Here is a 26197-nt window from a genome sequence, read left to right on the forward strand (position 1 = left end):
TCTTGAAAACTGTGTACGTTTGTAATGATGTAGCGCCTCGCCCGCAAGCGTCCTCGGCTTAATTGCATCATACGTTCTTCAAAACTGTATAGGTTTGTATCGATGTAATATCGATTAAGCTCCTCGCCCGCAAGCGACCTCGGTTTAAATGTATCATAAGTTCTTGAAAACTTTACGCTTGTAATGATGTGGTACTGATGTAGCGCCTCGCCCGCAAGCGACCTCGGCTTAATTGTATCATACGTTGTTCATTATAAAGATTTGTGTCTATTTGGTAATTAATATAACACCTCGGCTGCAAGCAAGTAAGGCATACACCTTCTCAAACTATATAGGTTATTAAAGAATTACACAATTTGTTATATTTCTTGAATAATACTTTACATAATTTATCATTTTTTCTTGATACATAAATCAGAATAATAGAAAGAAAAGGTCGCTACCGTAATCGAGCGGGACATCAAATAATTACACACCGCACGGCCCAGATAATATATTTACGTTAATATCTAGTTCTATTTTATCGTGTGCGTTGTGTGGTATGTATAAGGTGTATTATTAAAGAGTTCTTTTTGTATAATTGCGGCACGGCGGCCGCCTCGCGGTGTGTACAGCGGTGGCCGACCGAACGAACGCAGTCTCTTGCATCAAATAAATTTAATAAAATTACACGCGAGATGGTATTGGAGCCCCGCGGAGTCTTTCTAAAGGGAGCAGGAGGTTGGAAAAGAAGACGAAGACTAAGAATAAGAAGGAGAAGGAGAAGAGAGATTTCCCAGTCGAGATAAACGAAACGAAAAGGTTATAAATAAAATGAAATAGTAATCGCGGTGGTGCTCGATTTAATACCAATTAACAAATATTGATACCCGATCGAATGAATGATAATAATATTAATTTCAAATCGAATCGTATAAAACGTTTACTCTTTTTTTTTTACTTGTTTATTTTGGTTTTTTGACTTTTTTTCAATGTTATTTTCGTATCGCTTCATTGAGATTCAGGGTCTCTTCTTGTGAATTCCATGTATGCAATTAAATTTTTAAAAACGTTTGCGAACGCCTTCTTTGGTTGACTTCACTTAATTGGTAAGTGCCCGATGACTTTTTTATTGTTTCTTTTCGAGATTATACTTCCAGTTAAAATTAACGTTTACCATCGAAACATCGATATGAATTAGCAAATTCGTATAAAATTTTTAAATCTTTGCGAATTTTATGAGTTTCGTTCGGACTTTTACGAGATTCTTCTCGTTTCGTTATCGTTTCTCGGGATCTTGTCTTCTAAATATGTCGATGGGGATGTGTTTATTAGATATACGCGAAGTAGACGGCGGCGTGGTTGTTATTAAGAGATCCACCTTCTTTTCGACGACGACGGTCGTTTTAAAACCTGGAGGGCGAAAGATGGTTTATTGCGTCGAGTTGGTAGATCCTTATCTTCACCACAACACCCTTTGCTTTCGCTTTTTAACAACATAGTTGCGCACGACTTACTCTTTACCACCATCTTATCTTTTTTATTTCATTTTGTATCGGTGAAAAATGAAATAAAACTTAAAAGCGATGTGGATCGATAGAAAAAAATTTATGTATAATCATATTAATCATATACGATTTTGCGATCATTAATAATGAGTATTAAAAATTACTTTTGCAGTATACCTGAAATGGTATGCATGTTGGTGGGGTGGGTAAACGTTGTTGTGCAACGCAACGGTAGAGTGGACACAGAGAAGATGGTAGAGTAATTCGCCATGGAAGGGCCCCTCACTTTGGCTTTATTAATAGGCAACATAAAATGGCTACCCACGGGGGGACAAACGGGCGACGCGACGCCGCACTGTTTTACGACTATTATACATAGCGAAGAGCGCCGTCATAAATTAGAGCAACCTCACTCTTCTCTCTGTGTGTAGCTAGCATACAAGAAAAGGAGGATGTTGCGGGAGACGAAGAACCTGCAGGCGATAAGTCAATGGGGGTGACGTCCTTTACAGCAAAACCATTAATTTACAACCACTCCTAATCATAATAATCATAACTTTAGTTGCTTTTATCTTCTTTTTTTGTTGAGATATTCAAAGTACTCCCAGGATTTTATTTATTGATCATTGTCGGATCGTGCTAACGTTTTGCAAAACGCGGATCTATTCCTCTTCGAGATGAACGAGAGGAGGATTTATCTCAACTTTGGTCACTTGGGGTGGTCCCGTGTCACTCGGGCTTTGGTCACGACCCATAGTTACGAAGAAACCGAACGGCAAACAGAGAACGCTCGCGTATACCATCACAATTTCTTCTAAACAAGACCAAGATAGAGAAACTCAAAAGAAGAAGAAGAAGAGACTACTTACCCCGGCTCATAGTGTGGAAATTTATTGGTTTTCACTCGTTCAGATCGTGAATCAAAATCCTCCACAAGAATAGTGCCGACAAAGATAAGAACGAAGAAAAAGAAAGAGAAAGAGACTATAAAATTTGGTTAAACTCCGTTTTCAAAGGAATAAATCTTTTGGAACACGTTGAAAGGTTGGAGGGAGGATCTCGCTCGTTTTTGCTTTGGTGCTTTAAAGCAAGAAAGGCAGAAGAAGAAGAAGAAGTGCAGCCCTAACCTCTACTAGCCGTGGCTGGCGGGATGCGAAAAGAACAAAGAGGCGAGTGTAATAACCCCGCGCCTCGCCGCAAATAAGATTAAACGCGATCGGGATGGCCGATAATTTCGAAAACACGAGAAGGCGCGCAAAAAGAGAATCCGGATGCCGATAAAATCGCGTCCAACCAACAAAGTGGGTGATTTATTGACGCAGATGAAAGCGACGTTTGTAAGCGCACGCGTCCGACGATTAAACAAGAAACAAAACCAAAAAAACGTCTTTTCCCTGTTTTTATTCCCGATTTAAGATTACTTTTTCAGAAATTATTAACATCAAAAATAAAATAAACATTTAAAACAAATGATATTACAAACTTATTACCCACTAGATGTCGCATAAACTTCTCCTAACCACTACTAGATGACATTATTTAATTTATCATTTTTTAAATGAAATATATCATTTAATCTCGTTTTTGATTTTCTTTCACCATAAATCGGGTTCGAAACTGTTTCTGAAAGCTTCCTGCATTGTCTCGTTTTGCACGGATAGAAAATGGGGTCGAATAGTAGACGACTTATAAACGATTTTGATTCATGGGTTCGTTTCGAGAAGAAGTAGGTAGTGGCCCCAACATGTCAGCGGCACAATCGAAGACAATACGAGAACGGAAGACATTCACCTATCGCTGGTTCTTGGTCCCGATACAGCTTATTCAAAGAAATTGAAAAAAAAATGATTTTTTGAGATTTATTTTTTTGCCTCGAAGTGAGTAATCCGACGATTAGTTAAAACGGTTTTGCCGGAATCTCGGCGTGTAATCGTAGTAAGCCGGGTTATTTTCATTTGTCACCGTGGTGCCCCGGGGAGGTCAAGAAGAAGATGAAGAAGCAGTATCCAGGAGAAGAAGAAGAGGAAGAAGAAAGAGACCTTTAAATCCCCGTATAGTGTAGTAGTAGTATTAACGGATTCGCCGCCGCCACAAACTCACTCCTTTTCAAAATGATGATGGAGTCAGGGTCAAGGGTTACAACAGGTTTAAACTTTAAACTCATGTGTTACTACGGTACTTAATTGAAAACTCATTTCTCTCATCTTTTGATCCGTACCTCTTATCTTAGCAGTTAAAAAAGAAATCGAGATTTTGAGCAAATTTTTCCAAATCACCCTGGGTTATGTAGCAATAATAATCTTCTATATGATGACGTGGCTTTCGAATAAATCGATTCGCGAACACCCATTATATCGGCGTCCAATTGCTTTTATTGTCTATTAATTTGCCAGACAACGGTACTATTGTGTTATTACTACATACATACTGTGTTGATGTTGGTGTGTTGGTTGATTTCTTACGGCGCTGTTATAACAATCTTTTTGTAATTTCTCTTTAGCATTTTTTATTAATTTTTTTTTTGATCGTGTTAGAGAACCGGGGCGTAAATCGATCAATAAACCTGACCAGCAATACTTCTTCCTTATGCCAGGTGATTTCACTTTCCTACCCGGCTGGCTACCGGATGCCGTCTCCGCTTTGCTTATCCGACCATCGGGAAATTATTCGTCTCCCACGGACAATTTCAGCATCACCAACGGCATTGGAACACCGGCTCGCACTTACTTGACACCTCAAGACTACAACCACGACCTACCTATATCTAACCAATAATGCAATACGCAAGTTTCTCTAACAATAAAACTTACTCAATCGGACATTTTCGCAAAAATAATTTAATTATATTTCTAATAAGATCCTAAATCTAAATATTTAACACACCTGTAACCATGACAACAATCTTTTTATATAACTCAATTATTACTTTTAATTTAAATAGATTGTGTTTGCTACTGATTTCAAATTTGTCACCAACAAAAGGTGTTTTTGACAGTCGTAATAGAAGAATAGTCAAAACTGACAGCAAATCAAAAATGAGAATTGGCAATTCCCGTCAAAGAAGATTCAGGCGTCAACGCGTCAAGTTGAGTGTGAGACGTCAAGAATAACCAAAGACTTCCAAAAGGAGTCGGCTGAATTGACTTAAATCGTTGTCAGAATCCCTCTTCATCTTAATAAGAGTAGCCTCAATACACTTAACCATGCGTCAATCTATGGCCTAAATCCATTCCTGCTCCTTTTTAAATTTGTCACTACTCGAAATTTATCGCGCTTAAGGTAAAGTTGGTAATATGGTTAATTAGCCTTTTATAGAAGCTCGTTCTCTGTGTTCAATCCATAGAGAACTCCAAACCTTTGGTGGTACTTTTGCTACTTAGTGACCCATTGTCAAATTTCAAAGTTAAACATTCAAGAAGATCACGACAGTTTAGGCTCGCTTAGGTTGCGTTAGAGAACGCCTCAGTTGAAGGGAAGTTAAGGAATTAAATTGTGCCAGCAAGGGGGGAATGCCAAATGCAATGGCTTGCGTTTTACCTGGATTCAGGTTAAGTCCATGACGTCTAGATCAGTCAAATACGGTAGAGACATCATTGTTAAGATGCAACAAAGCATCTGGGAGGGTTGTTAACAGTTGACGAAATATAAAGTTGAAGGTCATACTATTTATGAAAATTGAGAAGAGCAAAGGACCCAGCACACTGCCCTGGGGAATTCTACATTTGATGTCAACAGGAGAAGAGAGTACAGATTCCACGCAGACACGTAAAGACCGATAGGAAAGATATGACTGGAACCAAGATACACAAGAAGAAGTAAAACCAATAGCAGAAAGCCTGGTTAACAGGAGGGCATGGTCCACAGAATCAAAGGTCTTACTAAAATCAAGTAACACAAAGCTTATCACAAGCAGATCTAGTGTCATCGGTGATCTTAATCAGTGCTGTAGTAGTACCATGCTCATGCATCATATAGAACTCAATGACAGTTAATTGGGCGTGGCAAATAGTGTGACGTAGAGTGTGGGCAGCCAACCCGTAATGGGCTACAAAATAACAATGGATGTAGCAGTCCTGTTAGATTCTACTTTTCTTGGCTTAGTATCAAATTAAATGATTTTGAATTAACTTTAAGAATAAAGTAAAGATATTGATTTTTGTACAAAAATGTTTGTGGATTATTGTAGATTTTGGTCCGTATCGTGACCTACCGCTATTAAGCGGATTATTAATTGACAAGTCGGAGCCGGAACTTGGCGCGGCTGTATTTCGGTGGTATCGTCGGCCGGTTATTAATAATACCGTCTCCGTGGAACGGCAACCGAATTCGCATGTATCCAGGCGAATTAAATCAGCCCTGATGTATTCATAAAAACAAAAAAAATTTTTTTTACCGAAGCACTTTTATGAAATGAGTTTAAATTTTTTATTTAAAAAACATTCCCTCCTTCTTAGAAGATGTTCTTCCCGAAGAAGAAACAAACTTCCTCTCTCCGACATTTTCCTTCTTTATCTTTACCATTTCTCTTCTCGTCTTCTCTTGGACAAAGTTAGAAACAGGTGGGGGGGTTCGTTCTTCTTCCGCGATCGCGAGCAGAAGTCCGCGTTTTCGGCCTCCTCCCGGCGTCGGCGGCGGAGAACTCACCGGCTTTCAGTCTTTCGCGAACGATCGAACGCGACGGTCGTTAAACGATCGACAAAAAAGGTTTTTAAGTAACATTTCCAAAAAGTTACAATTCTTTAATAAACGGAATAAGTTTTTTCGATTTTAAAGAAAACCAACTAATAATATAAAAGGGGGTTTTTCGATTTTATTTAAAAATGTCGGTTTTTGATCCAGAAAAGGTTTTTTGATAAGCACCAAAATTTTTGATTATTTTCTGTTTTTCGTTTAGTTTTTGTCGTATGATTATAATTTGATAAAGTAATGATTTGATCATGTTTGGGGATTATTGTTTAATTTTTAAATGGATTTGAAACGTGATCGGTGGGATTTAAAAGGATTTTCGGCGGTTTTCGAGTGGATTTTAGACCAGTTTTGTCTTAAATAGTGGGTTCTACTCAATTGTTTATTTTATTATTGTTTTTTGGTTTTCATTTTCTTTTTTTTTTTAATTTTTGGTTTTGAGAATATGACGAATGTAAATCGAATTAGGGTGGTTGTTCTTGGGGCTCCACGTGTCGGAAAATCAGGTAAGTAATTTCTAATTCTTTTATCCTACAACATTACACTTGTTTTTGTATTAACACGTTTGTTTTGATTCAAAAAAATATGTTTTAATAAAACAGCACGTAACGACGATAGATCACGTAAACCACGATAAATTAAATAGGAGTTATTTGCTGTTTTTGATTTTCTCGTTATTTATTGGATTGTTCTCCAAGTTCACCGAACTTTTATTAAGATCACTTTGATACCTTATATTTACAATCCAAATTTTTTAAGGTTTCTGGGTGACCTCAGACTCATTAAATATCGACTTTTTATTTTTTCTTCTTGAAACATTGTCAACATTTAAAATTGTCGCGTAAACGTGAATTTATTTCGAGAATTTATTGATTTCTTTTCGGTAACTTTTAAAGGTAAAGAAATGTGACGTAAACGTTTCTTTTGCCATATACATTTAATCTCATTTTTTTATTTTCTCAAAATGATATTTAAAGAATGCGAACGATTTCGTAATAAGGAACATGATTAGACGATTATATTTGAGTTATGGATGCTATTTATTTAAGTGGATCTCAACAAATCTCGATGCGAATATCTCTTTTTCTCAAATTTATTTCATCGATAATAAACTGTTGGGTCGTCTCATTTATCGACAGGTTGGTTTTATTAAATTTATCTGATATGTGGTCCAACGGTGGTTCGGCTACCGTATAATAATAAGCAAACTGAGCGGCCCCCTCGGATTAATCGGGTATTAAGAACCGAAAAAAATCAACGAAAACGAAGCACAGCCAAAAAAAAACAAGCCGATGAGAATGAGGATAAGAATAAGAGAGATGTTAATAAAAAAAACTTTTTAAGACGTCCTTAAAATGAGGTGCAAGAAAGAAGAATACCTATAAGATCGAGAATAAAACGGGAATGAGTCAAAATAAGACGAGAAATCGCGATATTTTTGATAAGACTTCATCGCTTTATTAATTGGAAATGAATCGGAGAAAGTAAATAAAAAAAATTGATTAAAAAAGTTTTTGAATAATTGATTTGGTGGAATTTTGATGTTATAAAATAACGCGTAAATAATTTTAATTAAAATACTTTTTAATGGTTAATTAACTCCATAGGTATTTCCAAGGTTGAACTAAACTTTACAAATTCGAACTTTAAACGTCCATGGGCGGCACGAGAAGAAAGCACCGGAAAGCTTTTCACTACCTAAAAGCTGAGTCATTCGATCTCTTTATTCCAAACTTTGAATCCGTAAAGCAATCAAAAAAAGCTAAATAAAAATAAATTTTTCAAAATATTAATTAAATTAATTAAATAAAACTTTCGAGAACAACGTGATAAATCATGTTCTCGGTTTTATTTTTTATTTAAATCAAGTCGGACAGATCGAGTAGACGAAAATTGATTAATCGTCGAATTTGTCAAAGTCCGATACGATTTTAGCCGGCGGATTATTTACTTTAATTTTTTTTTGTCCGTGGCGTTTGGTTTCGGTGTGAGGAGGCCCCAAAGGCGTCCCCCAAACGAAGACGCGTGACCCAAATTGCAATTATTAAAAAATTTTTAAGGTCAGAACGTAAACGTAAAAACCGAGAAACGTTTTCTTCTCTTTATTATTAACGGTATAAAAACTGTGAACGTAACGAACTCGTCAAAGTTTTTAATTCGATCTGTCAATTAATAAAAAAAAAATTAATAATAATAAGAAAATAAATAAAGGTAGAAATTTAATTTTAAGATTAAAATCATAATTTTTAAGCTTTGAAAACTGAATTGTTCCAGTTAAGATTAATTGGCCGATTGGGTTTGGTGAAATCCAGATAATCGTCGAAACCCTCGACTTTAATTAAAATTTATTTGAAATGTTAAGAGAAACTAAGCGCGAAAGTGACGTAATGGATTAATTAGAAAGGGGATCCTACATTAATTTGGCGAATAAATCTTAAACATACTGATTATTATATTTATCGTTTTAACAACCTTTTAAAGCTTCCGAACTTATTTTTAAAAATCAGGTTTCAATTTAACCAAATGCTTGCCAAATTGAAATCCTAATCTTTAAAATGATATGTAATAAGTGGTATGTTTAATGCAAAAAGTTTAGAGATAATAAATTAAATATAAACGTCAAAACAATGAAAGTTTAAAAAATCAGCCTCATTTCATTTATGATTTTGAAGAAACGATTGATACATCAATCTAAAGCTGAAATTAAAATCTTTAAAATGATGTATCATACGTGGTATGTTTAATATAAAAATTTTTGAGATAATAAATTAAATGTAAAAGTCTAAAAATTTAAAGCATCTGTATTTAACTCAAAGTTTAAAAAATCAGCCTGATTTTATTTATGGTAGTGAAGAAACGATTAATACATCAATTTGAAGCTACACTCTACTCTTTAAAATGATATATTATAAGTGGGATGTTAATATAAGAAGTTTTAAGATAATAACTTAAATACAAAAGTCTGCGTTTTCATATAAACCAAAAATTTTGAAATGTGTGATATAGCAACGATTTATACAGTGAATTTCACTTAAAATGCAATATACAAAACTATATTTCCATAGAACCAGGGCGTATCTACTTCTTTTGTCCCACATAAAATGCAACATGTTTGAATGTTTCTGGTTGTAGGTCTAATGTTAGCTCTCGTGACAGTGGTAGGTAGCGCTAGTTAACATAAGATATAGCTATGTTCCATATTTTTATTGAACTAAAACTAGAACTAACACTATACTAAATTCTGAATTTTTCACTTTGTACCTAATAATTTTTTTCAGCATTGTTCTGGACAAATTTCAAATTTACTCAACTTTGAGCAAATTTGAAGGAAAACTAAACAATATTTATACAGGGTGATTCACATAAGAACCGACACAGAGCAGGGACATGTAGAGGTCAATAAATTAAGATGATTTAAAGTAACTTACCTCCATACTAAGTTGTACACCTGAGGAGTTATAGGCCTTCAAAGTTGGCTCTTAAATTTTTAAAATTTTGAATTTCTTCGTAATACATTAAGCTAGAAGAGCCAAATTTGGTATACGTTATGAATGTACCAAGGGTATTAATTGGTAGCAAATTGAACTCAATTGAGGCATTTCAAAGGGTTGATTAAGGGTAATGGTACCATAAATTTTGACATATTTTTTTAACCTTGCTACCATTGGTCTCAACTTGCTACCAATTAATACCCTCGGTACACTCATAACGTATACCAAATTTGGTTTTTCTAGCTTAATGTATTACGAAGATATTCAATATTTTAAAAATTTAAGACCCAACTTTGAAAGGCTATAACTCCTCAGGGGTACAACTTAGTATAGAGATAAGTTGCGTTAAATCATCTTAATTTATTGTCCTCTACATGTCCCTGCTCTGTGTCGGTTCTTATGTGAATCACCCTGTATAAAACAACTTGATCCCTAAACACTGCAACCTGCTTAAAAGTTTCAAAATGTACAGGTTCAAAGTATTGAATTTGCCAAATATATCAATCGAATAAGTTAGTTTTAGCAAAAACTCTCCTGCAAAAAAGTGTGAATTTCTAGAGATTAAAAATCTAGCTTCAAGAGGTTTAATTTTAAAGGACTTCTGCGCGTCGCTCCGTCAAAATCTTTTTACGGGTTTCTTTTTGGACGATTTCTTAAGCAAATCATTTTGGCGACAATATTTGGGAAAATAGTACACAATAATCGATGTACAGTAATCGATTCTTTTAATTTTCTTTCCATTAATTTTTTTTCCTAATTTATTTTCTTTATTCTCATCGTTACAAAAAACCCTATATAGACGCATTCCTAGGTTTGAATTTACGGGCACCGGGTAAAAGTGGCGACCGTTAATGTGCGCGACGCCGTTAATTGGCGACGATAAATCGGCACTGGTTTTCTAATTGATGGGGGCCCCGATCTTGGAATAGCTATGCTAATCCGTCGACGGAGAGAACCAGAAGGACCCCAACGACTTCTTCTTCTACCTCCATCCGCTTCTAATCCAGCGTCTTTTAAGTTGTCGTGGCCGTCAAACGACGTTGTACAATACCGTTCCCGTTGGACTCCGTTAAGAGGTTTGGACCTTAAGACCCATCCAAGTTACTGGGTTATCAGATGAGGAACTTAACTCTAACTGTTTACTTTACTTCTTGAGGAATTTTAGATTTTAAAAATTCTAGTTTTAAATGAAAATGTCTAAGAAAATGTTTAACATTCTGGTAAATTTAAAGAGAAAGTTAACAGAAGTTGTTATACATCGTACATTGTAGGGTTTAGAATTTAAATTTGGGTTAAATAAGACAAAGAGGTATTTGTTTAAAGATACAAGTCATTGGAAAAAAAAATGGAACTTGACAATCACTCGATTTGAATCTTGACTTAACGGTAAAACTTGCCAATTTTAATCTGGATAGATTTGAATCAAATTTTTCCTAACGAACCCGAACGTTTCAAAGTTAAAGACAAACGTCAATTTAAATTTGAATTATTTTTTCATTTTAATCTCGTTCAATATGGTACGAGAACAATCCGGTTCTGACCGTGATTTGAAATTGAGCGCGCCAAACGCAATAAATTCACGATGATTTACCGGGCGGTCTTATTAAAATAGGCCAGTATACCGTTCGCCTATGGCAGGAGGTATACAGTATTGGCTATAGAACAAGTTTCAAAGACCACATCAAGATTTGTGTGTGCAAATTTTCCTAAGAAGAAATATTTAATAATAATATAATCGAGTCTTTAACATTTTCGTATTCTTTGTTGTCAAGACTTGTTTAAAAATGTCTTCGAATTATTTTTTATGTCCTCTTCCTGCTTCATCACATTGTAGGTCTAATGTTAGTTCTAGTGACAGTGGTAGGTAGCGCTAGTAAACATAAGATATCGCTATATTCCATATTTTTATTGAACTAAAACTAGAACTAACACTAGACCTAGAACTAGAATCATTCGGGGTTAGCCGTCTTGAGAGACGTGCGGCTAAACCCGAATGTTTCTAGTTCTCGGTCTAGTGTTAGTTCTAGTATTGCACTAGCACTATCACTAGACCTAGAACTAGAATCATTCGGGGTTAGCCGTCTTGAGAGACGTGCGGCTAAACCCGAATGTTTCTAGTTCTCGGTCTAGTGTTAGTTCTAGTATTGCACTAGCACTAGAACTAACACAAGACCTAGAACTAGAATTATTCTGGTTTAGCCATCTTGAGAGACGTGCGGCTAAACCCGAATGTTTCTAGTTTTCGATCTAGTGTTAGTTCTAGTATTGTACTAGCACTATTACTAAAACTAACACAAGACCTAGAACTAGAATCATTCGGGTTTAGCCGTCTTATGAGACGTGCGGCTAAACCCGAATGTTTCTAGTTCTAGGTCTAGTGTTAGTTCCTAGTTTTAATTGTCATTTAGCATTAGATTGTGGTATATTTTTATTGAACGAAAAGTAGAACTAACACTAATCCTAGAAGAAGAGATATTTAATAATAATCGATTCTTTAATATTTTCTTATTCTTTGTTGTCAAGACTTGTTTAAAAATGTCTTCGAATTATTTTTTATCTCCTCTTCCTGCTTCATCACATTGTAGGTTTAATGTTAGTTCTAGTGACACTGGAAGGTAGCGTTAGTTAACATAAGATATCGCTATGTTCCGTATTTTTATTGAACTAAAACTAGAACTAACACTAGACCTAGAACTAGAATCATTCGGGGTTAGCCGTCTTGAGAGACGTGCGGCTAAACCCGAATGTTTCTAGTTCTCGGTCTAGTGTTAGTTCTAGTATTGCACTAGCACTATCACTAGAACTAACACAAGACCTAGAACTAGAATCATTCTGGTTTAGCCGTCTTGAGAGACGTGCGGCTAAACCCGAATGTTTCTAGTTTTGGATCTAGTGTTAGTTCTAGTATTGTACTAGCACTATGACTAGAACTAACACTAGACCTAGAACTAGAATCATTCGGGTTTAGCCGTCTTATGAGACGTGCGGCTAAACCCGAATGTTTCTAGTTCTAGGTCTAGTGTTAGTTCCTAGTTTTAATTGTCATTTGGCATTAGATTGTGGTATATTTTTATTGAACGAAAAGTAGAACTAACACTAATCCTAGAAGAAGAAATATTTAATAATAATCGATTCTTTAACATTTTCCTGTTCTTTGTTGTCAAGACTTGTTTAAAAATGTCTTTTAGAATAAATTTTTATCTCCTCTTCCTCGTTCTTCGTCTCATCTCTTCAACATCTTCCTGTTCTTTGTCGTCGTCTTCCTCTTCCTTCTTCTTCACATCTCGTCTTTTTCGAGTTCTTTCCTCTTTCTTCTTCATCGGTTATGGACGGACGCGTGTGGCGTCGCCGGTGCCTCCTTCGCCCGTTGCCTTCAAACCATGTTATTTGATAAACCACTCTACAGGTATAATCACCGGCGCGCGGTAATAGATCTTGCGTCGCGCTGATGTCTTTAATTACACCTTCAGCGCCGTTCGCTGGCGCGTTCTTCGTTCCTTCTTCGTTGGTCGCTTAGGTTCGTTCTTCGCGTGGTAAGGCACCGTGAGCTTTATCGGAGCTCCGGTCGGAAAACTTCTTGTATAGCGAAGAAGAGACAAGACATGGGGCGGAAGACAGAAAAAATATGGTGATGATGATATGGAACGGACACCGTCGTTCGAAGAATGTTTTATCGAAATCATCTTTAATTAAAAAAGGAGGATTATAATTTTTTTTTTAATTCTTAGTAGCAAGGTGGATAAGATGTAATGCTGAAAATGTTGTATGCCCACGCGGTGTTTGTAAAGACGTATAAATCGGTTCTTGTAATTATATAATGTAGTAAATCCGCGATAAGGATACAGGGTGTTTGGTTACGTACGTTAGGTTAGGTCGGAGAAGGTCGTAAAAAAGGGACTTTGTAGACACACACTGAAGATGAAGAAGGCGGAGATGAAGAAGAAGTAAAGAAGGAGCCTATTTGTCTATTTGTCTGAGAAGCTAGTAACAGTATATTAACTTGTTGAGCAAATATTTTTGTCGGCACCAAAGTATAAAGGATAAGAAAACCTGAATCCTTTTCAAATTTGCTTTTAATTTTTTTTTTTCGTATTTTGTGGTGGTTTTTGGTCTAATTTTAAACGGAAACAAATCCTAGTTAAGGGTTGATAAACAGCTTCTTGTTAATACCTCTTTTTTTAATGGAGGTGATAATTTTTTGTTCGCCTTAAAATCATCCTGTAATTTTCTCGTCATTCTTTAGAATTCGTGAGGATTTTTTTATTATTTCCTTCCCCAAAATTAACTCGAAAATTTATGACACGTACGTAATTAATCTGTCTTATACAAAAATTAACCTTTTTTTCGTTCAAACCCAAACTTAGGTATGCTAATTTATTACATCACCTTATTTTCAAGATGTCGAAGAAAATTACTTTTAAAAAAATACAAAAAATAATTGTAATATTAAATTATTACATTAATTGTTTACTTTTAATACACACGCGCAGACTATGTTTCTAGAACTAACACTAGATCTAGAACTAGAAACATTTGGGGTTAGCCGATCGTCTCTTAAGACGGCTAAACCCGAATGTTGCTAGTTCTAGGTCCAGTGTTAGTTATAGTTCTAGTTTTAGTTATTATTCAACATTAAATTTTGATGTATCTTTATTGAACTAAAACTAGATCTAGAACTAGAAACATTCGGGTTTAGCCGCACGTCTCTCAAGACGGCTAAATCCGAATGATTCTAGTTCTAGATCTAGTGTTAGTTTTAGTGCTAGTGTTAGCCGTGTGTCTCAATACATAATATAGTAAATTGGTCATGCATGACCAGATTGTAATACGCTTTAAAAAGAATTTTTTCGCAAACTTAAAAAAGAAAAAGAAGAAGGAAAAGAAGTAAGATAAAAGGTGCGACGATAAATAAACCCGGTGTATTCGGCAATTACAACGATTCGTCGAGGCGATCGCTCACCCGAAAGAAAATTAAAATTAATTTCCCTTTTCGCCTTCTTCTTTCTTCTCATCCATCTCCTCCTTTTCTTCTTTCTTATTATACTTTTTCCAATCTTTTTCTTTCTTCCGCCGACGGCGTTCTGTGTTGTTGTTAATCGAGATTAAGGGTCGTAAAACTTGGCCACTTTTAAAACCGAACCGCCGCACGCGCATCTCCACCTCACAAAAAGGTCACTCACTCTTCCTTTAACTGTCAATAATGAAAAAAAATAATACCACGATATTCGATCGCACGTCAATTAACGCGTTAATTGAATTAAAATAACACGAACTGAGTCGTAAATAATTTCATTCTATACATAGAATCGCATTAGAGTCTAATACTGTGGATGACAAACGATGAGGAAAGTGATAGTTTTAGTATAGGCAAGTTAAATGGTTTTAAGGAGATGAATTAATACGTAGTCGCTAAACTTGAATCTCGACGACGATGTCTCGTCGTGTTTTCAAACTTTTGTATCTCCTTTTCTCTATCTTTCTTACTCAGTTACTCAGTTACTTGTTAGTTATGGAAATAAAACGGTCGATTGGAGGTGGTTTGTTATTACCGGTGACGGCGGAAGCGATGAAATCGACGGGAGAAAGCCGCGCGCTGCTTTGAACCTAAAGTCTCTTCAAGTCTCGAAGTTGAAGCCTCTTCTTATACGCTTCTTATGAAACTGAAGCAATCGTTACGAGAGAGAACAACGCACACACTTATAGGTATACACCAAAAGGATTTATGCTCCATTTGAAGCCAAGTTTTGATTTAAACGTTTCCTTTTACTCTTCACATTTCTCTTTTACATCTCTCTTTAAATCTCAAATACACCATACTTTAATATAGACTCTTAATAAGACAGGTTTCAAATGGAATCTAGAATCTCTTGGTTTGGATGTAGTAAGATTAATTTGTAACTAAATTAACACCCGCTAAGTTAAGTTAAAATTAAATGAACCGCATTAACTTGGCTTTAATAGCGGTAATCTTTTATAGATTAGGGCCGAGGGAACGCGTAATGACCTTGCTACTTCAACGGTCCCGTTTTCAAGTTAGTGTATGTGTCTGTCTCTTTAGGTTTGTACTCGTCTGTATCTGTTAGTGTGTGTGTGTATGCAAGAGCGGCGACGTTTAACACCTTTCGTAGCAATGAACTCAACGTTCACCATCAACATTATTGTTACATCTCCTCCATTTTTCATTCCTTTTGTCTTCAATATAATGTTGTCAATGTAGACTTTTCTTCTCGGATCGGATAATTTGTCCAATAACCTCGAAGACACGCGATCGCGAATCGATTGGGGAAACAATAACCAATTAAAGGTCTCGTGCGAGATGCAAGAGGGGAAGAACTGGAGGAAAGAGTGCCGTGCAGCTTGGCTAGAGCGAAAGAGAGAAGAAAGAGACTCGAAAGATTCTTTCGGTGAGATATCGAGAAGGCGAGGTACAGTAAGGATTTCGCGTACACTTCCGCTACGTTGTAAGTGGAAAAAAGGGGACTCGGTGTAGTAGAGGCCCAGCGCAGAGTGGTTCGTCTCACGAATCCATCAGATGCCATAAATCGACGACGTGGTAACCAATTTAATACTAAGAAAATTTAAGATATTATAATGACTTTGTAACACTTACACACAGACCATGTTCATTTTAGATTCAATCCATACAAAAGAATTGATAAAATTACAAGAAATGAATTAAATTATAGTATTTAATGCACTAACAGGAACTATGGCGACTATGTAATGAGGAAGACGATGATGTTATGTAACGTTTAACCTAACTTTATAGAATATCAATTGAGACAAGATCTGGCTTTAAAATGAAATCTAGAGATGTTCCAAAGATTCTTGTTTTAAAAATTATCCTCATTCGAAATATAGAAACACAAGTGAGGTTGGTATCAACTAGAAGATGAAGATTTTGAACTTCCTTCGTAAGACCATATCTACAATACGTTCTGAACAATTCTTATATATACATTGAGTGTAATGGAGAAGTTGATAATTCCAATACTACCGATGTCGAGTCATTTCAACCTTCATAATAGAAAGTTATTTGGTGCAGTTCCAATTTGCAAAGAAGAGTTTGGTTATGACTTAATTCGCGACGAAGTTGTCACCTTTTATGGTGTCTTTAGGGAGATTTAATATGAAAGCGATGATGTTAGTGTTGAAGGACAAACAAAACTAGCTAAATATCATTTCGTGAGGATTAAGAAATAAAATTCTGCCTTGACTAGTAAATAGTCTATAGCTAATTTGGGAGTGTGGAATTGCAAAAAGAATATCAAAGAGGATTAATGGAACACCTGCTGACATTCTGACTTTGCTACTAGAAGAGATAAAAATTGACTCTTCCAATATATACAGGGTGTCTCAGCGAGACCGGTCATTAGACGTTTCTGGGGTTCTGGCGAAAATAAAAATTTGAGAATTCAGACTTAAGTATTATCAATTACGATCTCTTCGTCTAAAATATTTTCAATTTTTTGCACTTCCGGTTATACCGGAAGCGCCACCAACTTTATTTTTTTAAATGGAACACCCTGTATATTTTTACATATTTGGATTTGTCTGTTTTCAAGGTTTATAAATAACTTAACTTTTTGTAATTTGATTCGGCCGTTCTCGAGTTATTCGAATTTTTCTAGAAAAATCTGCTCCAGCAGACATTTGTTCAAAAAATCAGAGAACACTCGATTTTTGGGATATCAATTTAGGATTGAGAACATGCTTAAGCAACATGATGGAGTATGTTTTGGTGCCGAGAACTGCTGTCTAGAACGTTTGGTCACATTACTATGGCACGTTAACTTTTCAAAATTTGGAAGTACCATAACTTCATTTTTTTAAATGGCACCCCCCATATTTTATTTTTTAGTCGTCTTCGGTATTTCATTCTACATTTTTTATATCCCATATGAATGAGTTCTTGTCAAAGACTCACTTGTTTACGTCACTTGATGCATGTGAGCTAATAATTATCTGTTATGTCCCTTAATATTATTACTGAAACGAGTTAAAATCGATAACAATAACGAAAGTAATATTTACACAAATCAAAAAATTCTTAATTTATTTTTTATGCATGAAAAGCGCGACAAAGTTCATAGTATGATTCCCAGATCTTCTTTGGCAGCTCGAATTGAGGTGTTGGGACTGGGCTCGAAATAATCTCGTTGCATTATCTACTACATTTTTTGATCAGTTTAACACGTGATTAATTCGTCCAAAATGCAAAAAATTTGCTTCTATTCTTCTAAATTTACGTTTTGTCATCGGAGATAAATGTGGATAATTTTCATTAAACATTCTGCAAGTTCTACTAAGAACTTTGTCGCACTTTTCGTGCACAAAAAATAAATTATGGATTTCTTCATTTTTCTTCGTATAAACATTATTTACGTTATTAATATCCATTTTAACTGGTTTTAGACTCACAAGCATCAAACAACGTAAATCAGACTTTGACGTTTATCAATAAGTCATTAAACATTTGTTTTCCATGGCACACTAGGTTAATATCGATATGATATGTGAGCATTTTTCAAAAAACCCTAATTATTTTTCAAACTATTAATGTTAGGCATAGGACATATGAAATATAAAAGATGTAAAATGAGACGCCGAAGACGACTAAGTAATAAAATATGGAGGGTGCCATTTAAAAAAATGAAGTTATGGTGCTTCCAAATTTCGAAAAGATAACGTGCCATAGTAAAGTTTTAGACAGCCGTTCTCGGCACCAAAACATACTCCATCATGTTGTTTAAGCATGTTCTGAATCCTAAATTGATATCTCAAAAATTGAGTGTTCTATGATTTTTTTAACAAATGTCCGGTGGAGCAGATTTTTCTAGAAAAAATCGAATAACTCGAGAACGGTCGAATCAAATTGCAAAAAGTAAAGTTATTTATAAACCTTCAAAACAGATAAATCCAAATATGTAAAAATATATAGGGTGTTCCATTTAAAAAAATAAAGTAGGTGTCGACTTCCGATACAACCGGAAATGCTAGAAATCTGAAAATATTTTAGACGAAGAGAACGTAATTGATAATATTTAAGTCTGCATTCTCAAATTTTTTGTTTGGCCAGAACCCCAGAAACGTCTAATGACCGGTCTCGCTGAGACACCCTGTATAGATTTCCAATATATACAAATCTGTTATCAAAGTCTGGTGTGGCGGAAAAGATATTAGTGTACTTTCCAATCTTTATGTTTTAGATTTAAATGAATGTGAGAGAATTGCGATAATTAGGATTAAGGAAGTTTTAGGAAAATAAATTTTATTGTTGATGTACTTTCCAATAGGATCAAAAAGTACATATAGATATACATATTATTTAGTTTCTAGAGTGAAACTAAGAAATTTCACTATTCTACCTTCTTGTAAGATTTTTTGATGTGTCCGGTTTTCTGTGTGTGTGGTTGGTCGCGTTGTATAGTACGTTCAGTGTGTTGTGTGGCGTTAAATTAGAAATTGCTCGGCTCGCCGGTGGCTCATTCAATTAGAATAAAAGTCAACGAAAGATTGACGGCTAAATACAGTAATAAGCTCGGGAACGGTTAGTTTAAAGGACGGCAGCCAGCACAGAGCCAACGAACGAACGAACGAACCACCAGTGCCCGAACGAACACACGGTGGATCTACCATTATTCGTTCCGATTTCTACTTGTCTCCGTTGGTGAATTTCCGTTAAGTTAAACCAGGGGATTTAAAACGAAAATTAATGGCGATCGGTTCACAATTGGCGGAAGAAGAACGAATTTGGTCGATGGAAAAAAAAATTAATTAAAAAATTTGAAGCGATCGAAAAAAAAAGTTGTTTATAATCGCTGACGGCGTGGAATAATGAGGAATCGATTTAATTTTTCTATTGAAACGAGGCGGTCCAAATTAGCTAGGTAAATTAGTACCCATCATCATCATCAAATTTTGGATTGAAGATTGGTATTATTATTGGGACAACGACGCGACGGTTTTTAAAGAAAACTATTGAGTAACAAAAACCAATTAGTCGCGACAGAAATAGTTTCACCTCTCACAATCGAATCGACACGAGTTGCGTAGGTCCGTTCCGATTTCAAAATCGAGATTTTGATTCCTCATAAAGGTTATCTCTTCCTCCTCATTTTTAAAGTAGATTTCCGTGTCTAAAAAAATTCAAATTTTCATATTCTTACATAAAGAACTTGATTTACTCTTGAATAAACTTTCTATTAAGACCATATTTTTTCGGGTGTCCCGTTTAAATTGATCCATTGGAAGCCACCTGGTGGACACAAACTTCTTTATATCCAGATACACCGGGTAACTTATAGCTTTTCACGCTCGGCGCAAATCGGCTCCGCGTAGGCCGCACCGTGAATATCCACGTAAAACCGTCTCGTATATGGATATCAGGGGATAATATTCGACGTACACTAACGGTATAATTGAATTTATTGTGAAGAACATCGAAGAATAACGAAGAAGAATATCGCGTTTAACACACCGTTTATAGTTATTTAGAAAGTGGTATTCGTATTCAACGAAAAGGGTTAACATATACATCATATATTATAATAAGGATGTGCAAACAAATTTAAGGTTAACCACCTGTTTTTATCCTAATGAGATCCAAATTAAAAATGTAAATTACTTCAACAAAAAAAAGTAAAAGTGACTGACAGGTTTATGACAAAAATTCTTGTGTTATTCAACTTGGCATCTAATTACGGCGACATATTTCATGTATTATAAGAGATTAACTTTTTTTTGTTGTCAAAATATTTTTTTTCTTATTATTCTCGAGGGCATTCTTGGTGCCGCAAAATCGGTGGACGCCCACGACATCGTAGCACAAACTATTAAGGAGAAAGAACGTTCGTTCTAGGAGTGAGAGAGAGAGGGAGTGTGTATAAAAGCAGTTAACCGCAATAACTTAGGGCCGTTCTGGCCCCCAAGTCCAGAACAAATCATTAGACCATATCGGATAAGTGTACGGCGTATCGCGATCGAGGACAATGCGTTTTGATTACAATATAATTCTAACGGTGTGTGTGCGCGCGCGAGAACGGCGCGACTTGTAAATATATTATTTGTCAAACGGGGCGTTAAAATCTACACTTTTCCTTATTCGACGATTCGAAATTATCTCCGTAAGATAGATTAACTGGCGATCTTTAAAACCTGACCCGGTTCTAACAACAACAACAGCGAGGCACAATCACAATCGCAAAACGATATTATAATAGTTTTTTTATCTCTTTCGTTTTCGTCGTTGTATTCGCGATTGTTAAACGATTGGGCAGCATAGTTCAGGTTCTGTGAGCGCCATTCACTTTTCCGAATCGCGTCTTTTGTGCTCTGCTCGCTCGCCTTTAATAATGCCCACCTTTTGTATATAATCTCATTCGTTCCTCGTTAAGGATCTATGACGATATATTTTGAAGCTACCGAAATCAAATCCCAACAACAACAACTTTCTAATTTCTTTTTAAAATAAAAAGTGAAAATGATCACAAAAAGTTAAATCTTAACACACACCCTGTATTGACACTGTTTGTCAATACAGGGTGTTAAGATTTAATATCACTATGTTGCATATTCTAGTTTTAGTGCAATCTTATACTAACTAGCGCTACCTACCGTTATCGTTTGTCGATGTTAATCTATTTGTAGAGTCTCTGAACATGGCTAAGGGCCGAAAGTAGTTAGACTTAAATTCTATAGAAAATAAAAGACATCAACTTTTAATTTTATACTAACATCTAGAAAACGACACTGATCCGAAATTGTAGGTTCATCTCTTTTTTCTATTGTAGAATATCTTGGTGTATTTAAGTGTCGTATAACGTAATTGGCGCTTAGCTTTAATCTTTAAAACAAATGGTATTTTAGGTCTTTCGGTATTCTGCATTTTTTCTAAGATAAGTTACACCTTTAACTACCAGACAGCATGAAAATCTCTAAAAACGATAAAATGTCACTTAGTCAAGTGATGTATAACCAGTGATGGGCGTTGGGTAAATACCCGACGGGTAGGTATTTCTAAAATGGGTATTTATCCGGGTATTTACCCCGGCCTAGGGTAAATACCCAAACAGTGGGTACAAAAGTGATACCAGTCAAAGTATATCAAATTCCAAAAAAATGAAGAGGAAGATGATAAGAACGTTGAAAACGAGGAATTGTCAATAATCAAAGACGTATTATCATTAAACGAATCTGTCGTAATTTAGATTAAATCAAGTTATTATGATTATTATCATCAAGCAGTCCTCTGCGTCCATTGTTGGACATAGACCTCCCCTATTCTGTCCCGTTCGATTCTATTCTGTGCTGTCTGAATCCAATTGTTGGTCATACTTTTCACGTCTACTTCGTCTGTTCGCTCGCGGTGTCCACTCAAGTAACCGTTTTGTCCACTGCTCATTCTTCATTCGCACGACATGACGCGCCAAGTTCCACTTAAGCTTTGCCACAATGTTGACCACCAGTTCATTTACGCCTATTCTTCTTCATAGGTCTTCATTTCGTATGTAGTACCTCAGAGTTAGGACCCAGGATCGACTTCTCCATCTATCTTTGCATTACTTGGACCCTCTTGGCAGTGGCTACAATTAATGTTAAAGTTTCGGAGTCTTATGTTATAACCGGAAACACTCATTGATTGAAAGCCTTTCTTGGCCTTTTGGGTTGGCCTCACGAGTGTGATCCTTCTGTTTAGTTCGCTTGTTTGATTACCTCTCAATACACGAACCTCATAGCCAAGATATACATAGCTGTCAACCTTCTCAATCTCATTATTCCCAATTTCGATGTTATAGCTGGGAACAAGATTTATCATAAATTTTGATTTCTCCTCGTAGATATTTAGACCGACTCTTGCACACAACTCCTTTAAGTCGTTCAGCATTAGTTTAATCTCTCCAAGGCTATCCGATATAAGAACTATATCGTCCGCATAGCGCAAATTACTTAAGCATTTGCAATCAATGTTTAGGCCTTTTTGGGTCCAATCTAGTTGTCTAAATGCACTCTGAGGACTGTGATGAACAATTTGGGTTCAACAGTGTATCGCCTTATTTTACTCATAATCAGTACTTTACTACTTTTACCCTCTTCAGTACTTTCATGCAATTGTACCGTCATTGTAGCATTCTTGGGGATGTTATAAATAAGTTTGGTATATCGATAATCGACTCTGCATTCTTGAAGTGCTTGCAAAACTGCCATCAACTCAATTTAAATTAAATTTTATAAATACCTCTAAATACCCATCTTGGGTAAATACCCTCGGGTATATATCCAGGAAATTTACCCTTGAAAGTAAATACCCGGCTATTTAACAACACTGTGTATAACTATCTAGAACCAGAATTATTCTGGTTACGTTACCTTGTTCCAAGCAAAATTTTTCCTTTGCAAAACTATCCAATGCCTGTACTATTAAGCTATGTTGCATTTTATGTGAGACAGTTTAAGTGTGTAGTAACTAATTCCCGGTGTACAGATATGATTTGACTATTCTATTTTTTTTTTGTTTGGAGGAGTGATAAAATCGGAATTCTTTTGGGATAATATTATCTTCACGGTGGCATCTATGCCCACACTAACTCGCGAGGATGTGTAACGTATTACGCAAGCCGCGAAGAATGGCAGGTAACTGGAGCCTCGTCCAGTCAGCGCTTTAAGCTGTCACAGGACGGACGGCGCCGTTGGAAGAAGTGGTAGTAGTGGTAGTCTTCTTCTTATCAGCACCGACATATTTCATTTGTTTCGCACGAATAAGGACTCGGTCTTCGCGAGATCCATTCAACTTACTCAGGTTACTCTCTACGATTATCTACGAAATACTACTACTACCACGAAGAAGAAGTAAAAGAAGAAATAATTTTGGAATTGTTACAGAGTTCCTTAAATAACTTTTTAAATTAAAAGGAATTAAAAAAGATAAGAAGAATTTTTGCATAACTCCTCTTTACGTAACACTCTTCTTCTTCGTCCTTGACGAAGGATGCAGCCGTGACATTGACAAACTCGGGCCGGCAGTGCGGCCAACCTTGCCAGCCATCGACCCGGAGTTGTTCAACGTTTCTGTTTAAAGACGCCTTTTAATTTTTAATTCGATCGGTTTATGATGTAAAATCTTACAAATTTTATAATTAACACAAACAATTTTTTTCCCATTCAAATGAAATCTGGGAAAAAAAATTGTATAAGAAGAATACGATAAGAAGATTATCGTTGAAGAGACCCCACATGAAACCATTGTGAGTTGCGAGAATCCGAGGAGATAACCGAGGAGAAGAAGAAAATGAAGGTTGAGCGGCAGTCAGCACTTTCGATACCGTGAATAATCACGGTATAGCGCCTTTTATAAAAAGAACTCGAGGTCCCTACAAATAAACTTAATTTATTTTGGGTTCATTCGGGTTGACAACGTTTAAATTATAAACCGTCGCCGTCGGCCGACGAAGATTCATTCTTCGAAACGCTGGTAGTAAATAAAGATACGGGAACGTATAGGAAGCAATTTGTGGCACCTTACCATTTGCGGTAAATGACAAATTAGGATCTTAACAGAGACGCCAATACTCTTCTTCTTCATCATCTCCTTCATCATCTTCAAGCCATTTTAAGACTTCTAATTTTGGTGAGTCAAAGTGAAAATAGGAAGTTGGTGTTTCTTAGCTCCATTTCCTTCATTTTTTATAAAAAAACATGTAGTCTCCGTTAGAGTCGGAATACGGAAAGACGACGAAGGAGTTAGAGAGACGAAAGAGTCTTTCTTTGCGTCGTTATGGAACGGCAACAGCAACAACAACACAATGAACCGTACGTCCCACGGAGGAGGGCAGCAGCAGCAGCAAATTCAATCTCGTGCGCGCCACAACGAACGAACCGAGGAAGAAGGGAACGGGCGCGCGGATCTGTTATGATTGCGCACCGTTACTATATTCTCACAGTGGGTGAGTACTGGGGACATGCACGGAAGTGGTCGCCGCTTCGCATAAGTTAAATCAACGACTCTTACCACTATCCTCGCTCGAGCGGACGATATTAATAGGCCCTCTACTCTATACTGGTGCACTTCATTCCAAAAAAATCTCCAAGAACTTACATATAACTCTCATGAATGAGAACAGAGTCGTTGCTTTAAGATTTCCTTAAAACACTCTTTACAAACAAATCTCGATTGAATCATATACAGTGTGTTAATTAATTATCGTACCCGAAGTCATCATTGCAAGTATGCAGCCAATATGACAGTATTGATATTGCATTGTGATATTGGTTGCATACTATCAATGATGACGTCGGGTACGATAATTAATTAACACACTACTTATATTAGGTTAAAATGACGATTTCTTAAACTTTGTTTCGAATTCCATAAATTACGTTTACATAACACAAAATGAATATGGACTTACGTACATTTATATTAAATATAAACACATAACATACACACAAGCATAAATACAGAAAGCGCTTTTACCTGTTTCGTGGATATTAAATCATAAATTTGTTTCAGCTGTGACAGTGCGTTACTTAACAAAGCGGTACATAGGAGAATATAGTTCCACTAGTGGTGAGTATTATAACTTTCTTATTAAATCGGAAAAACTATTTTTGTATAAAATTGTTTTCTTCTTGGTAACTAAATATAAGTTGAATAATAATAAGAGTGGAACCAATTACCGATATTGGCTTTCTCCTTGTGGCACACAATTTTAAGTCATAAACACAGTTTTCGAACTTCTTTTGTGTTTCGTTTGAGGTTCGAAAAGAGAGTCGATCTCCGGGAAGTAAGATTGAAAGAATAAGGGGGGAAGAATGAAAGGTGAAGAGAGAAAAAGACGACCATCCGTCCGTGTTTAACCCGGATTTGCGAGCGTGGAAAACGGTTCGAGAGACGAGGGGGCTGAACTGTTACGTATTATTATGTCAGGCTCCTGGAATCTCTCATTCTTTTCGTTCTTCCATTCTTTGTCCTGCTACGTCTTTATCGTTGTTTTCAATGCGTCCTCGTCGCGTTTCTTAGGAGAGCAAATAGTTTTAGGGTTTCTTTACAACAATTTTCAATTACTATTCAATCCACGATCTTCACAAACGACCACTCTATAAAAGACTGTAAAATAAATGAAAGGAATTAAATAAATTTACATTCAATTTAGGAATAATGAGAAAATCGTCTTTTTTTATTTGTCGTTTATAAATGGTTGCATTGGTAACCTACAGATTTGTTATGGTCAACTCATAGATAAATTCTTCCAAAAAAATCCATTTTATTTTATCCATCTTAACAATATAGGAAATAATTGAGAATTCAACCGCACCGTAAAATTACGTATTGGTGTTGTACACGTACAGGAAATCATTTAGAGGTAACAGCAAAAAAAGAATGTGCGGAAACCATAAAAACATACCAAAAATCATTAAAAAATCAATTGGTGTGTGTCAAAAATTAACGCTGCAAATAAATTGCAATTTTCACTATTCAACTTTAGAAATACGATTTGCACAATAATAAGATGATGCTAATAATTGTTTAACAAA

At 35.9% G+C, this 26197-nt stretch overlaps 1 protein-coding gene across 3 annotated transcripts in view; it reads left to right on the plus strand.

The window, feature by feature from the left end:
- Nucleotides 1–26197, plus strand: part of LOC111428145 (ras-related and estrogen-regulated growth inhibitor-like) — a 70944-nt gene that overhangs the window by 13222 nt on the left and 31525 nt on the right. Inside the window, exons 1-3 of one of the 3 annotated variants that reach the window (XM_023063557.2) lie at nt 6110–6536; nt 6616–6679; nt 25173–25229. In XM_023063557.2, the coding sequence (XP_022919325.1) occupies nt 6619–6679; nt 25173–25229 (118 nt within the window). In that variant the 5' untranslated portion in view covers nt 6110–6536; nt 6616–6618. Of the gene's footprint in view, nt 1–6109; nt 6680–25172; nt 25230–26197 lie in introns of those variants that run through there. The other 2 variants (XM_071199535.1, XR_011641673.1) reach the window with 2 other exon arrangements.

This window comes from Onthophagus taurus, chromosome 10 (assembly GCF_036711975.1).
Source record: "Onthophagus taurus isolate NC chromosome 10, IU_Otau_3.0, whole genome shotgun sequence".
NCBI lineage: Eukaryota > Metazoa > Arthropoda > Insecta > Coleoptera > Scarabaeidae > Onthophagus > Onthophagus taurus.